The following is an 18,346-nucleotide window of genomic DNA, read 5'->3' as shown; positions in this document are numbered from 1 at the left end:
TAAATAATTTGGAAGTTTCCCATTTCTAGGCAGACATTACCCAATTTCAAAAATTAGTGCAATAACATAAACTACCTGCTCTTAATTGAGCACAATATGGTTACTTTACATTATCTGTTAGGTCAAAAAATATTTTTTAAGTTTGAATTGGATGCTATCCCAGAACTAGTAGATAGTTCAAGAAAATGAAAGCAGAAAATAATGGTTTTGTGAGTTATTAGGTGCAACTTGAAATACTGGTCAGTATTTGAATTGCTCTTTCTTTTAATAGATTTATCTGTACCTTTTGTTTTTTGGATCTACTAGGCAACTTTAGCAAGTATAGATGCTGAGCTTCAGAAACTAAAGGAAATGACCAACCACCAGAAAAAAAGAGCAGCTGAGATGATGGCATCTTTACTAAAAGACCTTGCAGAAATAGGAATTGCTGTAGGAAATAATGATGTAAAGGTAAGTATAATAACCAAACGTTAAGTGTAATTATTTGTATGTAGCTCATACTTTTGTTTCTTATTTTTCATGAAGTTTTTTTCCTAGCCATGAACCATCCTCACAATAGTCGGGTAGTAGGTGGATGGTCTTACTGTACCTTCATTTTTCAATAGATGAAAAAAGAATGGAGTACTCAAGTAGACGAACATTTAGTAGGTAGCATTTATTTGGACCCCATGTTTGATTCTTTACTATTAAAGATTATGTTAATAAAGTATCATGCATGACAGTATATAATTGGAACAGTGAAGGTTAGCCCAGGGAGTAAACTCATTAATGAATTGGCCTGTGGTTGCTTTAACTGTTTGAAAAGATAAAAGATGAGCACTGCTAATTAATTCTTTTTTCTTTAAATTTTATTATGAAAAATTTCAAACATGTAAATAGTACCATGAACCTCAGAGTTATCAAAATTTGGCCACACTTATTTATGCCTTCTTTTCTAGTAATCTTTTTAAGGATAATAATATTGATTGTGTTATCACTAGGCATGTGGTTAAAAAAAAATTCAGTGCCCTGGTAGATTTAAAACTTAGACCAAGAAAGCCAACTAAGACTCTTAGCTGCAGAAACATGTATATAACATTAAAGATTACTATGTTGCAGTAGGTATTTGTTTGGACTTTACCTTTTTGATTAAAGCCTAATTATAGTTAAGAACAAATTTATACTTGGGTTTATAGTGAGAGCATACTAAACTTGTTACCAAGTTTAACAAGAGATGGCAATAAAGGTTTTCAATGTGGTGCACACATTCCTTCTGTTGGTTGTTACTCAAAGCTGCTGTCTGTTGATGGAGCCAAGGATTCTTGTAATCTTTCTCCTCATGTGTCATTTCTTAATGTCGGCTCACATCATTGAAAAAAAGGAAACATGTTGTCGTTAAATACGGGGTGATTGACTTGCTTTCCACCATCAGTCCGAACATTTTGTTCTGTCTTTTTTATGGTGAAGTAGTGGGAGATGTTATGGAAAAGTAGATTTACTTCATATCATTGAAGAATAGAAAGGTATTCAAAATTTGCTTTGTAGATTTGCAACTTTTTTTTTTTTTTAGAAAAATCTTTCCATTTCATGTTCAAATAATCTACCACCTTTTCACCTGTGGTAAAGATAGAGAAAACAAAGATTACAAATGGCTTTGTTTAGTGAAGTGATACCATACAGGTTCCCTGACTCCTAGACTGGTATTTTCCACTATACCATTATAACATTGTGAAAGCAGTCAGCCTTGCAAATAGTTATTTAAAAAGAAATCTGGGGCCGGCCAGGTGGCTCAGGTGGTTGGAGAGCCTTCCTCCTAAAGCCGAGGTCGCCAGTTTGATTCTCACATGGGCCAGTGAGCTGTGCCCTCTACAGCTAAGATTGTGAACAACAGCTCTTCTTGGAGCTGGCTGCCATGAGCAGCCAGAGGTCGGCGTGGGCTGCTGTGTGCTGCTGTGGCCGGCAGCCAGCATGAGCTGCCATGGGCTGCAGTGCCAAGAGCTGCCATGAGCTGCTGTGAGTGGCCGACGGACAGCCAGCTACCAACTGCCTCAGCAGAGGGGAGCGCAAGGCTCATCATACCAGTATGGGCCAGGGCCCAGGGAGCTGTCCTACACAACTAGACTGAGAAACAATGGCTTGAACTGGAGTGGGGGGGAGAAATCTCTGGATCCTCATTATTATTGTCATTTGCATATAATTCTTTTCCTGTTAACATCATCAGTTAAGCACTGCTTGAGTTCCACTTGTTTTGTTTTTTACGTTATGGTTCATTCTTAGTGTGTACAGTTCTATGGATTTTGACAAATGCATAGTAGATCCACTCTTACAGTATGTCATAGAGTAACTTTATCGCTCTAATAAATCGCCTGCTTTGCCTGTTCATCCCTCTCCCCTGAATCTCTAGCAACCACTGATCTAAAAAGATCCTTATAGTATTCCCTTTTCCAAACTTGCATATAGTTGGAATCATACAGTATATAGCCTTTTCAGATTGGCTTTTTTAGTTAGTAGTGTGCATTTAAGGTTCTTTCATGTCTTTTTGTGGCTCACTTTTTTATCACTGAATAATAGTCCATTCTGTGGATGTATCAGTTTGTTTATCTATGTGCAAGCTTTTCAGTGGACATAAGTTTTCAGTTCAGTTGGGTAAAAATACCTCGGGGCATGATTGCTAGATGGTATGTTAAGACTTAGCTGTGCAAGGAACTCCCAGAGTGACTGGAGCAGTTTGCATTCCCATTAGCAATAAATAGGATTTCCTGTTACCCCACATCCTCACCAGTGTTTGGTGTCATTAGTTTTTTGGTTTTGAGCTATTCTGGATAGATGTGTGGTGTTATCTCTTTGTCGTTTAAATTTGTTTACTTATTGTTGAGTTTTAAGAGTTCTTCGTATGTTTTGGACAAGTTCTTTATCAGATATGTATTTTGCGTATATTTCTCCCAGTGTGGCTTATTTATCTTTCTCTTCTCTTAACAGTGTCTTTTACAGAGCAGAAGTTTTTAGTTTGTACAAAGTGCAACTTTTTTTTTCACGAATTGTGTTTTTGGTAGTGTGTCTGAAAATTCATCTTTACACTCAATGTCACCTAGATTTTCTTTCCCCTGGGTTATCTTCTGGAAATTTTTTAGTTTTGCATTTATATTTAGGTCTATAATCCATTTGGAGTTAATTTTTCTGAAAGGTATAAAAAGTCAGTCAAAATTCATTGTTTTACATGGGCATTGCTACTTGTTCCAGTAAATTTTTTGAAAAAAACTATCTCCATTGAATTATCTCTGCCTGAGATCAGTTCACTGTATTTGTGTGTGTCTATTCCTGGGCTCTCTTCTGTTCCAATAACCTGTTTGTCTATTATTTTGCCAATATCACATCATTTTGATTACTGTAATGTTATAGTAAGTCTTGTAGGGGGTAGTGTTAGTCTTCTGATTGCGCTTCTTTAGTATTGTTGGGTATTCAGGGTCTTTTGCCTTTTTTTATTTTTATTTTTTGGCTTTCCATATAAACTTTAGAATCAATTTGTCGAAATCCACAAAATAACTTACGGGAGTTTGATTGAGATTATATTAAATACATAGATCAAGTTGGGAAGAAATGATGTTTTAACAGTATTGTCTTCTATCCATGAACATGGAGTATCTCCATTTATTTAGTTCTTTGATTTCTTTCATCAATGTTTTATAGTTACCTCATGTAGATCTTGTACATATTATACTACATTTATATCTAAGAGTTTCTTTTTTCTTTTTGGTGCTAATGTAAATGGCACTGTTTTTTTATTTCAAATTCCACTTGTTTGTTGCAGGTATATATAGGAAAGTAATTGACTTTTGTATGTTCACCTTGTATTCTGCAGTGTTACTATAATGGCTTATTAGTTCCTGGAGTATTTTAATAATCATGTCGTCTGTAAACAAAGACAGTTTTATTTCTTCCTTCTCAAGCTCTACTTAGTTTTGACACTGAAGATTGTACTGGAATTTTATAGTGAAACCCATGACAGTTATGGAAACTACAGTGACCATAATTCCTCCTTAGTGACCTTAAAAGTCATCCTTTCCCTGCCACCTAAACATCCTTATTTGTTATGTTTTAAACTGGACTTACACATGATTCACGATAAGCTTACTGAAGAGGGCACATAGAGAGGAAATCCAAATGTTGAAAGAGGCAGAATTCATCAGGGTCTTTTTTTGTTTGTTTTATAGGTTTATATTCTTTTTTTCCTTGTTGGCATGTATTAACATTACTTTTTAGAAAAGATGGCAAAAATTAAGTTCTATTTTACTTAACCTTTGTTACCCAATATTTAATAAAAGAAAGCTCCAGATTTCCTATGAATATTGAGTAATACAAAATATATGTAATTTTGTTCTAAGGTTTTAGAGTCTAATTGGGTAAACACATACTGGACATTTTTGTGTTTCATTGTTTTTAATTTCGCTTTTTTCCTCAGCAGCCCGAGGGAACTGGCATGATAGATGAAGAGTTCACTGTTGCAAGGCTCTATATTAGTAAAATGAAGTCAGAAGTAAAAACAATGGTAAAACGCTGCAAACAGTTAGAAAGCACACAAACTGAGAGCAACAAAAAAATGGAAGAAAATGAAAAGGAGTTAGCAGCATGCCAGCTTCGTATCTCTCAAGTATGTATTACAGAACAAAGTTTCTTTGTATTCTGAACAGTCATATATAAATCTTATTTATTGTAAAGGTTTTAAGAAAAATGAACTTCCATAGATTATTTTGAGTAACAAAATTAATTTGGTCGGTTTATCCTAGTCTAGCTGCATTATAATAACATGAATAATTTAACTGGGTTGTATTTACTAAAATGTATATGTTAAGCATACAGCTTTACTAGAAATATGTGACTGATGTGACTGTTGAAGAATCTAGAAGAATTCGAGGGTGAACAAAACTGCAGGGCCAGATTTCTAACTTTGGCAACTGAATGGATGAGGCCATTCATCAAGTTAGGAACTGTAGGAGGCAAGAGGATAATGTCATACGGAGATAACAATAAGCATGTCTGAGTTTTCAGCCTTTAGTGCCTTTGTTACAAGTGTCATAAACTATACAGATGACTATTTCATTGATTAAATTCTTTATCTTTGTAAATTTGGCCCCTGAACATGTTAGGTTTAAATATCTTTCTTTAAGCGTATTATATATTTATATACACTGATAAAACTTGCTTATTATCATATATTCTTAAAAATAAAATATCGGCATGAGATTTTTTTCACTTCACATAAGTTTTTTCCCAAAAGCATGAAGCCAAAATCAAATCATTGACTGAATACCTTCAAAATGTGGAACAAAAGAAAAGACAACTGGAGGAATCTGTTGATTCCCTCAGTGAAGAGCTAGTCCAGCTTCGAGCACAAGGTATTAACTTCTTCCAATTATTTATGAGTTATATATCTATACTAATTTGTCCTTACCTTAGCGTAGTTGTAGTAAACATATTAATATTGATAGAGAGTAGTGGGAATACTGATAACTTGGAATAGTAAACAAAAATGTTTTAATGTGGCTTTGAAACTTTTTGAAATTGTGTTTGAATATGGCAGAGCCAATCTGGGAATTTTCCCCCGAAGTTATGAAGTTATACATACATGTGAAGTTATACATATACACACATATATGAAGAATATACACACATACATACACATAAGTCTTGACAGGAATTCACAGAGCTTTTCTCATTTTCCTACTATGCACTATCCCATCTGTTCTGGGATTAGGTAAAGAAAATAAACCATAATTATCAACACAGAGGATACAGCTAAATGACATGTTGACACACTACAGTGTGGCATTTGGATGGTTAAAAAGTCAAGTAGTGCTAAGGACCATACCCTCATAAAGCCCACTTGCTCCTTGGTTTATATGAAGAACTCTAACGCTTATTTCCTCTTCCTACCCAAACAGAAAAAGTCCATGAAATGGAAAAGGAGCACTTAAATAAGGTTCAGACTGCAAATGAAGTTAAGGCAAGTTTTATGTAACATTAATTCTAATGGCTTTAATTTATCATTATTAATCTTTATTAGTCTGACTTACTATCTTTTCCCCCAATAATTTTAGCAAGCTGTTGAACAGCAGATCCAAAGCCACAGAGAAACTCATCAAAAACAAATTAGTAGCTTGAGAGATGAAGTTGAAGCAAAAGAAAAACTTATTACTGATCTTCAAGAGTAAGTATAATTTTCTTTCCTCTAAATATTAAAAGCTAACTCAGAAAGATTAACTGTTTAGACAAGAGGAAATAATTGGTTCCTGGTGGACAGTATGTTCTTATTACATACCTACATTTATCATTGAAATTATAATTTTTGACTTGAAAAATATATTTTTTTTTGAAAAATATTTTTTTCATTTATAAGCATAACTTCTGAGTTCCAGGTGAAAATAATTGTTAGGTCTTTTGATGTAGCTATTCAGTCAAAAGGAAAAATACCCCAATTTCATTATTACAAATAGAAATCACAGTCTCAAATAATTTCCTTAACTTCCTTTTTAAAAATATTCTTAACTGAGAAAAACTTTATTGGAAATTACGGGTTTTTAATTTTTTTTCTTTTAATAGAAGTTGTCTTTGTTTATCCAGAAGACATTTTTCCTACTTCGATAACCGTATGCATATAGCTTAGCAACTAAATCATGATTTGAGGAGAAACCAGAGGAGTTTAAGAAAAAATGATGAAAAGTTTGGGACATGGATCTTATTATTAATACCTAATGGATTTAGGGACAAAGGTTCAGGCAGATGAAAGATACAGAAGAATAAAATCATGATTTCAAACCATAATTCAAAAAATACTATATAGCTGAAAGTAGTCAGGTCCTCTTCCCCAGTCCTCCCGCCGCCCCCTCGCCGCCCTGTTGCAGACCGGATCACAGGAGGCCTTGGTTGCTACAGTGGTGAGATTGTAGAATTGAAGAGTTTGAACATTTTTAATAACAACATTCAGAAAATAGCGGTGTTGATACTGTGTCATTTTTATTTGGTCAGCCAAAACCAGAAAATGATGTTAGAGCAGGAACGTTTGCGAGTAGAGCATGAGAAATTGAAAGCTACAGATCAGGAAAAGAGCAAAAAACTACATGAACTTACGTGAGTAAATGTTTTAATTCAACTTTAAAATTTAAAACTAAGAGTATTGCAGGCATGACTGTTGGATATACCCAGCTGATACATTTTTCACTTTGTATAGGCTAAAGGGTGTTTTTCTTAAACCCTCTGCATTGGTTTGATTTATACCTTTAAACTTGCAGTATATTCTTGCACTTTAGTGAAAGCAAGGTCTGATATTTCAGTGATGGTCAACATTCAGATTTCTGTTTATCAACTTGCTTGCTGTTTTTTTGCCACCATTTTCCTTTAAGATCTGTTATAGAAATAAACCTAAAACTTGGCATTAAGTAATTTAAAAGGTTTCAGAGTCTGCCCTAAAAACTGAATTTTTGTCAAAATTGATCTTATATAAAAGGACATTGTTATGTTAGTCTGGCCTTTTGAACACAGGTTTTTTACCATTTACCTTTTCTAATTTACTAAGAGCACAGTCAGTCAGTACTCAGTTTTCTAGAATCTGAGCAGATAGAAAACTCAGGATTATAATTTTTCACAAAGCTTGAATTTATGAGAGATAATTTGTAAATGAACTGCTGTTATTAGAGTGGTAACACCATCAGGACCAACTCAGATTTTATAGTCTGCTGAATCTCAGCCATAATTTATTTAGAATAAGTTTAAGTAAAATATGTAAAATATTTTAGTCTGATAATTTGTAATCTGTAATTCCCAATTAATCAGAATTATTTTGGATAAATAGCATTATGCTGTATGTGACATATTCTAAAATATAAATCAGAACCACTCCTTAGTCTTTGAATTCTGCCACATTTTATGTCTTCCGTTGCTATATGAGGAGAGTTCTTTTCCTAATAAACTGTAGGTTTAGGAAATTATAAGGTATTACAAAAATTTCTTTGGAAGACAACATGAATAAACTTTAAAAATAAGCATCTTCCATTTATTTGAATTTAAGAATTGATGCTGTCAGATAAAAATATTTGATTTGACCCTTGTACTAAATAAAACTAGATTCTATGGAATCAAAGTTGAAAGTGTTTTATGTATATTCTTCCTTTGTCTAGGGTTATGCAAGATAGACGAGAACAGGCAAGACAAGACCTGAAGGGTTTGGAAGAGACAGTGGTAAGAAAAACTTGAAGATAAATAGGACTGGGGAAAATTTAATGGGTTTTTCTCCCATTGGTTATACTAAATTTGAAGTCTGAACTCCAAAAACACTGCTGTTCTCATTAATTCCAGGCAAAAGAACTTCAGACTTTACATAACCTGCGGAAGCTCTTTGTTCAGGACTTGGCCACCAGAGTTAAAAAGGTAATAAAACTATACAGAGGTGTGGCTGTTTGTATAAACGGTGACTACAGTGTGTATTGCTTTATATTCATAGTGAAATGGCTTTGTCATAACAATTTCTGTTTGGTTAAGCTTAGGGGTTTTTTTGATCTTAAAAATTTTTAATACTATTCATTGACCTTCTTAGAGTGCAGAGATCGATTCTGATGACACTGGAGGCAGTGCTGCTCAAAAGCAAAAAATCTCCTTTCTTGAAAACAATCTGGAACAACTCACTAAAGTGCACAAGCAGGTAATAATATGTTTGTGGTAGCTGCAACATTGCAACAAAAATTTGAGGAGTGGCAAGTATTTGAATTTCCATACCCCGGGACCATTCCATTATTATATCAAGCACTTATAGAAAGAAACCACTAGCAATTTTTAGGGAAGTTAATATTTTTAAAACTCTTTTATCAAAAGAGGCCAGTGAAAACCTACATTTGTACTTACTTTCTGAAATAAAACGTCTGTCAGTTTTCTTAATTTGTTCATGGTAATTAAACAATCTCTGGTAGATAAGTCTTTGCAGCTAAAATACAATTTTTTGGTCCTTTTACATTTAATGCCCCAAGTGTGAAATATCTAACATCATGAGACAGTTCGTTTTTAAAAAAAGTACTGGCTAATACGTCTTATTTTTCATTATGGCTTGATAAATGATTTAATTACTTACAAAAATATTTCTTAGCACACTAAATTGTATATCTTTGTTATTCGTAAACCTGATGTTTATACTAGATGTTTGCACTAGAGTAAGGTTAAAGAAATTTTAGCCTTTTTTGCTTTCAACATCTATTAAGGAGCTTGCTAAATTTACGTGTACTTGTGGGTCTAAGTTGGTGTGTTTAAAAGGCTATTCATTTCTAGAAGATTATTATCTTACAAAGAGACCTAACGCTATGTTCTAACTTATTTTCATTGCTTGGTAAGGGGAAAGAACAACCCCCATCCCCTCAAGCCCCCCAAAAAAAGTTTAAATGAACTTATATCTTTGTGAGAAATATTTATGCATGATCTGGATGGATATATGTATTCCTTGGTTATTGCTGCCTAAATTAAGTTAGGAAATTGGAAAACCTTAGTATACAGTGTAGTGTTACTTTTTTTCTAAAGCGAAAGTATGAACTGTTCATACTTTCTCAAACCACCTTGTCAAAGCTAGAATACTAATTTTCTTTATGTACCTTTAGTTGGTACGTGATAATGCAGATCTTCGCTGTGAACTTCCTAAGTTGGAAAAGCGACTTAGAGCTACAGCTGAGAGAGTGAAAGCTCTGGAGTCAGCACTGAAAGAAGCCAAAGAAAATGCATCTCGTGATCGCAAACGGTATCAGCAAGAAGTAGATCGTATAAAGGAAGCAGTCAGGTCAAAGAATATGGCCAGACGAGGACATTCTGCGCAAATTGGTTAGTAGAACACATTAAAACCTTTAAACCTTGCTTGGTTTGAATGTTTTCATTTACTTGAAAACATAATCTGATTCATTATGATATTTGGTCTGGTTTTCCCAACTTTCCAAAGAAACAACAAAGTTGAGATATAACCACATTAACAAGAAAAGAAGATAAAAAAGAACTAGACAAGCAAGCAAGAATATTCAGGGATAGGAAATAAACTATATCGAGCAATGTTACTAAAGCAAAGAGAGAATTGCAAGAAAATAAGCCAGCAGCAGCTTTTCATGCTTCAGAGTAATCATTGATGTAGGAGTAAGGAGTTTAAGAGGCTAGATTGTAATAGATCCTGGAGGAAAGGAAGAGCTAGAGGAATTTGCTAAGAAACTTTTGGCAGAGAAAAACACTTGGGAATTTTGTCGTAAACAAAGAGGAGACCTAAAAGGTCGTGACAGTCACGTGTTAAGGTTTATTCTAAAGCCAGTTTTTGGGTTTTGTTTTAGCTAAACCTATTCGTCCTGGGCAGCATCCAGCAGCTTCTCCAACTCATCCAAGTGCAGTTCGTGGAGGAGGTACATTTATTCAGAACAGCCAGCCTGTTGCAGTACGAGGCGGAGGAGGTAAACAACTGTGAGCGTTACACATCACCCACAGGTTTGTAGTTTATATCTGGCTTTGGAATCTTAGCTATATATGGAAATGTTCAACCTTATTGGTCGTTAAACACTTTTTTGGGTTCTTACATTAATGTCATATTTTTTATGTATATAATTGTAAAAGTAACTTGGCACAATTTCTTCTAGTCTTTTTTCATAATTGAGATCATGCTATATATTCAAATTTGTGTTTTTAATGTTTTTAACCTAAGATTGGATCATTTTTAAAAGATCTTGGTATTCTGTCTAATTTGTAACTTCCTTTTTACTGAAACTGTAATTAAGTATGTTAATTTTTCCATACTTGAAATTTTCCAAAATTGAAATTTATGTTTATGAAATTAGAAGTGTAGAACTCTTTTTATATACCCTCCTCATGTTTTAGATTATTTCCAGAAGATTCCCAAAAGTGGATTTACAAGAAAGTGTGAACATTTTTAAGGCTCTTGATACATATTAACATACTGTTTCCAGAAAGACTGCACCAAATGTATAACAAAACCAATTTTGTCATAGGCTGATTGATATAAACATCAGTGTTATAACAACACAACGTTAAACAAAACAATGATATTCAAGGACCTGTTGTGTTTACTTTAGAGCCCCTTTATTAGTAAAATGGAAGTCATCCTTGAGAATTACACACGATGTCATTACCTAGTATAGAGCATATCCTTTTCTGCAAATAGAAAGTGGGCAAGGAGATTTTTAAAGCATAGTTATAGCGGTGAAAGTTTGTCCTTTTTGGATATTGTGCTCATATTAAAATTCATATGTAAACTTTGAACTCATGATTTGCAGAGAAGACAGACCATGCCTTTGTTAAGTATAGCTAGGTTTTAGCTTGAAAGTAGAATGCTGATCCCATTGTAATGACAGCAGTTTAGCACCGGAGGGAGATAGTTAACCTAGCCAAACTAGGTTTTCAAGACTTTAAGTAACTATAAAAGCATAAGCATTTACAGGTTTGTCTCATTGGTGGGCCAAAGGATAGTAGTTCTTTTTTTTTGTTTAACTCTTATATCAATCAGTTTTAAACCATGGTTGAGGAGTGTGATCTACTTAAGTGATAAATTACTAAAAAATTAAATACTTTGTAGAGGAATTTTAAATTATTCTTTTAATTATTAAGAAAAACATTCCAAAACCCTGGGTTTATTTTGGGGTAAGATGGCAATGTATTAATAATACTGGTACCTTTAGTGACCAGTTTTATATGGCTGATCTTCTGGCTTGCATAACACTTTGAACACACAGGTAAGTGGACAGTTTAATATAGGGATGCCTCCGGGGTAACAACTGCTGAAATTTATTTTCACTATCACTTTCCTACCATACGTACCTTTTGTACCTTATCTCCCCGCCCCCTGCCCCCCCCGCCGTTTTTTTTAAACCACCATGTAGATTGCTGGTTAGTGGTTCTTGGCTTAAGAATGTCACTGACACTGTCTGTTGGTTTCCAACTTCTTTTAAAAATGTAATTCATACATCAACTTATTCACAACTCTCTTGGGGAAGAATAAAAACAAATGAAGGTCTGACCTCCGTTTAAACATTGTACTGCTCAGAATACCTCGACTTAGGAAGTAAATTAAAGGAGAAGAAATCAAATCATTTAATGTTGCAGTGTTTTTGATTGGGGAAAAGTGGTCAAAGCTGTTGGCCAAAGTATTTTTAAACTATTGGTATATTTTCTTCTTTCCTGTTTATCTCAAGCACAAGTTTTATGCAAATAAAAATATTTTCTCTCTGCTTTCTGCCATTTTCAGGTGTTGAAAGTAATTGAAGTATGAAGAGGACATAATATCAAGCAGAGTCATTTAGTGACTATAACCTTTACCGCCTGAGAATTGTAGAATTATAACTTTTTTAATGTATAAATTATACCTGGCCTGTACAGCTGTTTCCTTCCCCACTCTTCTTGTAAACTCTGCTGCTTCCCAACTCAACTAGAGTGCAATTTTGGCGTCTTAGGAGGAAAAACATGACAGTTTACAACTGTGGCCCTATTTATTACACAGTTTGTCTTTTGTGTCTTTAATTTAGTTTTCACTGTGCCAAGCAAACTGTACCATATAGAATTGTGCTTCTTGTACTTGTTTTTGTGTGTGTGTATGCGTTTATTTTTTTAATCTCAGTTTAAAATTACCTAGCTGCTACTGCTTCTTGTTTTTCTTATTAAAGTGTCTTCCTTATTTTAGGGAAAATGGAACATTTAGATTAAATGTCTTAAATTTTACCACTTATGACACTACATGCCCACAAAATGTATCAGGTCAGTACTGTACTTCAAAATCCCTTGAAATGATTTCAGAGTCAAAATTGTTTGTATCGTCTCTGAAATTTGCTTCTGAAAACTACTGTATGTGCACTGAAACCTTAAAGTAGGCACTTGAGACTGAACGAGGCTACGTAATTATCTCATGAAATGCCTGTTGCTGAATTTTCTTGAATAGACATATTTTACAGTTATCAAAAGCAAGTCTCAGTTTAAGAGAGAGTTTGGAAAAGGAATTACATTTCTCTTCTTCCCAATGCTATAATCAGCATAGCTTGATGGAATGAAAATACCCTGCTTCATTCTGGTGAGCCTGCTAGTTAACGTAAGAATTGGATTAATTTGTCCCCTTAATATAGTGAAATGATTTAACATATTATAGGATTAAACATACTTTTGTATTGTTAGTACTGTATTGGTTGATCTAAATTTATAGCCTATGGTAATTGAAGAAAAAGATGGAAGAACAGGAAAAATATATGGTGAATATATAAGTAAGTAAATTTGGGTCTGAAATCCCTGAGGTGTTTTTAACCCACTACACAAAGTCATACACTATAATTTATTTGTTATTTAGCCTAGAAATAGTAAATTGTTTGCAAGTCACTAATAATCCTCAATTTTGTTGGCTATCACCCATAATTTTGTAATTAGTACTGAGTGTACCTGTTTTTGCCACTTCTTCCTCAGATGATTAAACTAAGTCAACAGTTTGTTTTAGAGAGCTATAAAAGCAATAGGGAAAGAGATTTCAATATTTGATTCATCAATGCGGGGGGAAGGTGACTGCAACTGTGTTAGCAGAAATTTGCGGAGAATGGGGATATAAGGTTCTCGGTAGAGAAACTTGGAAAGTTCTGTGTTAGGATCTGGCTGGCAGAATTAACTTTTTGAAAAAGTTTTATACACAGATATTTGTAATAAATTTGGAGCCATAGTCAGAAGACTCAGATCATAATTGGCTTATTTTTCTATTTCCTTAACTTGTAATTCCCACTTTTGTATAATTTTCATTTAAAAGATAAATTTATTTATTTATTTTTTTAACAGTCAAATTTTTGCTGTTGTAGTCTGCAACCTTTAAAATGATTGTGTTGCTTTTAGAATGATCAAAACAAACACTCCAAAAATTGAGATAAAACCTTGGTGTGGCAAGATTAAAGTAATGTAATTAACTTTTTAAAAAGTGCTACAGCTATTATGATGATAGTTTTCTAAATGGAGAAATATTTGGCTGCATTCACATAGACATTTATATTTTGTTTTCAAATGAAAAGTTGCTTCTTTGGCAATATTCATAAATCAAGCAGAATTTCTTTTTCTTTTGTCTGAATATGGTAGTTTCATTCTTAATAGATGTATCACGGGTATTGGTGCTGTGTAATAATAAAATGTAACTAGCATGTGGTTCAGAATACACATTGTTAACTTTTTTTTTTAATATCTGGTTCTTTTCTATTTATAATTTCAAACTTTCACAAAGTGTACCAAGAATTTCATGAATTTGTTTTCAGTGAACTCTTTTTTGCTATGGTAGGTCATTAAACACAGCTTTTACTCTTACAAGTGAAAATTTCTGGTCATCTACGACATTGGCACTTATTTCAGTTTGCGATGTCTTTTTTTGGACTGAATATATTAACGTTCCTCTGAATGGTATTGATAAATGGTTCAGAAGAGAAACTCAGTAAAATAAAAGTAATATTTATTCATGGTGATCAATTAAATTATTTGCCTAACTTAAGAAAACTGCTGTGCATAACTCAATTTGACATGAGGTAATAGAAGAGTCTGAGTCTACCTGTGGAATATGTTGGTTTATTTTCAGTGCTTTGAAGATACATTCAAAGATAATTGGTTTGGGAAGACGCCATATAATTTTAAGTTTTATTTTAACCTGCATGCTGTAAATGTGTTTTATGTTTAAATAAAGAGGAACTTTTTTTTGAAATGTAATGACTTTCTTAAAACTTATTTGAAGAAGTATTAGGGTGATTTTATATGACTCAGTGGCTTCTGTCTTGACATAATAGTGACTAATGTCATGATATTCGTATATATTTTGTTTTTTAATGTATTGCGCATTCTTTGGACAACAGGTATTAAATATGTACGCTGAAGGATTAAGAGCTAGAAATGAATTCTCAGTCTTACCATGTTATTTCACTTCAGTGTAGTGTACCTTGTTCTGACTTATTAACCTGTATAAGAAGTGTTAAAGTTTGTTTTTCAGTGCTTCCTCAGTGCTTATTCAGGTCTAGCTGGAGAAAACTAAAGAAAGACTATTCCTAAATTTTATTGGCAATTGGGCTTTTTATCTTAAAATTATTTATTAGAGAAATTTTTAATCATATAAAAGCAGACAGTAAGTAATGAACTCCAAGTTCCTATCAGTTTCAACAATTACCAACCCATGGCTAATATTGTTTCATCCATAACCCTACTTGTTTGCACACATACCCCATATTATTGAAGCAATCCTAGATATATGTTTTTATTTGTAAATATTTCAGTGTGTAAGTACTGACTCCTTAAAAACACATGCCAAAGTATCATTATCACCAAAAAATTAATAATTTCCTAAACAAAATCTCAATTTTTGTAAATAATTTGTTTGGCTCATGATCCAATTTAAATCCATATATTACAGTACAGCCTGTTCCCCCAATCTATCTCACTTATTTCCCTGCAATTAATGAAGAAAACAGATTTGTTCTGTAGTTTCCCATATTTTCCTGATTGCATTCTTTTGATATCTCTTAACATACTCTGTCCTTTTGGTATTTCCTGTAAATTTATTTTTGGATCCACAAATTTAATCAGATCCAGATCTTTGCTTCATTTTGTTGGAGGGGGCAGCATTACCTAATAGGTGGTGGTATTCCTCCGTCAGGTGGCACATAATATCTAGTTGTCTCTTGCTGGATTAGCCACCATTGATGTTACAGAATACCTAGATCCATCAATTAAGGTTACAGAATGGCAATATTCCAATTATGTCATTCCTTCATTTGTTAGCTACAATAGAGAAATTTGCCCTCAACGACTATTTGGTTACATAGTAGTATAGTTTATACAGAAAAAACGGGACAAATGCTTGAGTTTTTCCATTTGCAAGTTTCAAAATGAGTTGCTTCCCTGCTATCTTCCAGTGGTGACGGGTTGTGCATTTTCCTCCTTGTTTTTGTTTTTTATTATTTGGTTATTTTAAGTGTTCTCTGTGAGCTTCCAAGTCTTTTTTTTTCTTTCCTGGAGAAGTTTAAATGGAACAGAATTTTAATAAGGTTTATCGGCCCAGCCCGGTGGCTCAGGTGGAGCGCTGTGCTACTAATGCAGAGGTTGCTGGTTTGATTCCCACATGGGCCAGTGAGCTGCGCCCTGTAAAGCTAAGATTGTGAACAACTGCTCTCCCTGGAGCTTGCTGGGCTGCCATGAGCAGCCCGAGGTTGGCATGAGCTGCCGCGGGCTACTGAGTGTTGCTGCGGGCTACCATGTAGAGCCGCTGGCAGCTGGCAAGAGCTGCTGTAAGCAGCTGACTGATGACTGGCGACCAACTGCCTCAGCCAGGGGGAGTACAAGGCTCATAATAACTAGCATGGGCCAGGGAGCTGTGTCCTACACAACTAGACTGAGAAACAACAGCTTGAACTGGAGTAGGGAGGGGAGGCGAAAAAAAGGGGGGAGGGATAATATAAGGGGGCCCCCAGTATGCTAGCTCCTTCTAAGTTGAACTGCGCCAGTGTGACATGTGGGATAACCAGATGTCCAGATTTCTTCACCCTGTTACAACAGGGCAGAAGAGTTAACATGGCCCTGGGGCACAATTGTACATGTGTATTGTCTGCTACATGAACTGCTTTTGGTCCTCTTGTAATCTGAAAAGAGCATGTTATTTACTATTTTGGCTGGCTGTGTGAAAAAGGAGTGCATAGCAGTCACACAGGCTTCTGTTTGGCCTCAAAGACAACCTATATCCCATAGGCCAAAATTGCATGTGGGGAGTCATTACAGTGACTAAGTATGTCAATCTAGTTACACGTAGAGAGACAGAGAAGTGGCCACCAGATGGGTCCACAGAGCATGTGCAGTTTTAATGTGAGCACTTACTACATACACATTTGTAACGAGGCCAGCACTCCGTTTATTAGTGTATCCCCCATAGTGATGCTTCAGATCCTTGGGTATCAATGTCTACTTAGACCTTGTGTCCATAGACCTCCCTCAGAATATCTGGGTATCTACCTTTCTCCTGAGTATAAGGTCATAATTACTTTTGAGGCAGGACCAGGGGAATTGTTAAAAAGTCTGTACTTGCTTTGTTGCAAGGAACTTCCTCCTGGGGACTCAACCTTTTCAGTGTGGTTTGGGTTGGAAAACTAGCTCAGGTAACTGGGCAAGGAATTGTGACTTTTTAAATTAGGGCAACGGCCCTCAGCTTCTTTGTCTTCCATCATTGCTATCCTGATGGTAAATGCTGAATAGTGGTGTTGGCTGCCCATCTATCCATGTGGCTCCTAGATGTGCTCGGTTAGTCATCTCCATAACTGTGAGTCCAGTCTCTGGCTGCCATTCCAGCCCTGCAGCATATGATGATAATGGTGTCCACCTTGCCTTTATTGGAGGCGGCTAGAATTTTATCTCCTTTGCTGTGGGCAAATCTAGTTCTAGAACAGCCTTATCTACCATCAGCCCTGTCTTACAGAAGAGAGCCACTGCTGAATTTTTACCTTAACCTAGTGCTCGAGGTTAACATCACCAGTGATATATGTGGATATCATGTACCCCAAATATGTGGTGAGGGCATCTCACCACTGTTATTCCCAGAAACCTATAACCCCAGTCTAATGAGGAAAACAGACAAACCAATTAGAGGGACATTGTACAAAATGCCTGACCATTACTCTTCCAAAATGTCAAGTTCATGAAAAATAAGGAAAAACAATTAGAGGAGACTTAAGGAGACATGACAGCTAAATGCAATGTGGGATCTTAATTGGATCATGGAACAATAAAGGTAGTGGAAAAACGCAAAATCTGTCAATAGTAATGTAAGTTAACGTCTTAGTTTTGACAAAAGTGCAATGATAAAGTAAGATGTTAATGTTAGCATAAGGGTAGTCCCTGCATTACCTTTGCAATTTTTTTGTAAATCTAAAATTATTCCAAAATAAATGTTTAGTCATTTATAAAGCATAAAGTCTCAACAACAGAGAAGTTAACAGCAATAGCATTTTGGAAAAATGAAAACAAAACTTAGCAGACCTGAGAAAACTGACTCCTCAGCAAACAGTGGGGAATGCCAAGAAGCAACCCAAAATCCCCCTAGAAAATCCCCTAATGTTCATGACTGTGACATCAGGTACCTCTGGAAGTTGGAGTGAAATGGGCTGAAAATAGGATTAGTTGACAGTCTGTTAGGACTTTCAGTTTAACCCCCAGATAACCTCTTCTATGTTGCACAGCTTGGCAGCTGCTTCCCCAACATCCTACCCTGTTTCCCTGAAAATAAGACCTAGCTGGACAATCAGCTCTAATGCATCTTTTGTAGCAAAAATTAATATAAGATCTGGTCTTATGTAAGATCCGGTCTTATAGT

At 34.8% G+C, this 18,346-nt stretch overlaps 1 protein-coding gene across 2 annotated transcripts in view; it reads left to right on the top strand.

Moving 5' to 3' along the window:
* KIF5B (kinesin family member 5B) overlaps nucleotides 1-14,701 on the top strand; it is a 39,323-nt gene extending 24,622 nt beyond the window's left edge. The window contains exons 15-26 of one of the 2 annotated variants that reach the window (XM_081057587.1): nucleotides 307-450; nucleotides 4,439-4,627; nucleotides 5,255-5,372; nucleotides 5,919-5,980; nucleotides 6,075-6,184; nucleotides 7,003-7,104; nucleotides 8,151-8,211; nucleotides 8,329-8,400; nucleotides 8,567-8,671; nucleotides 9,612-9,828; nucleotides 10,320-10,470; nucleotides 12,242-14,701. In XM_081057587.1, the coding sequence (XP_080913713.1) occupies nucleotides 307-450; nucleotides 4,439-4,627; nucleotides 5,255-5,372; nucleotides 5,919-5,980; nucleotides 6,075-6,184; nucleotides 7,003-7,104; nucleotides 8,151-8,211; nucleotides 8,329-8,400; nucleotides 8,567-8,671; nucleotides 9,612-9,828; nucleotides 10,320-10,450 (1,311 nt within the window). In that variant the 3' untranslated portion in view covers nucleotides 10,451-10,470; nucleotides 12,242-14,701. The remainder of the gene's footprint in view (nucleotides 1-306; nucleotides 451-4,438; nucleotides 4,628-5,254; nucleotides 5,373-5,918; nucleotides 5,981-6,074; nucleotides 6,185-7,002; nucleotides 7,105-8,150; nucleotides 8,212-8,328; nucleotides 8,401-8,566; nucleotides 8,672-9,611; nucleotides 9,829-10,319; nucleotides 10,471-12,241) is intronic. The other variant, XM_081057588.1, reaches the window with a different exon arrangement.
* Nucleotides 14,702-18,346: the final 3,645 nt, after the last annotated feature.

This window comes from Rhinolophus hipposideros (genome assembly GCF_964194185.1).
Source record: "Rhinolophus hipposideros genome assembly, chromosome: 1".
Taxonomy (NCBI): Eukaryota; Metazoa; Chordata; class Mammalia; order Chiroptera; family Rhinolophidae; genus Rhinolophus; species Rhinolophus hipposideros.
The sequence above is the reverse complement of the archived record's forward strand: the minus strand, read 5'-3'. Positions and strand labels throughout refer to the sequence as shown.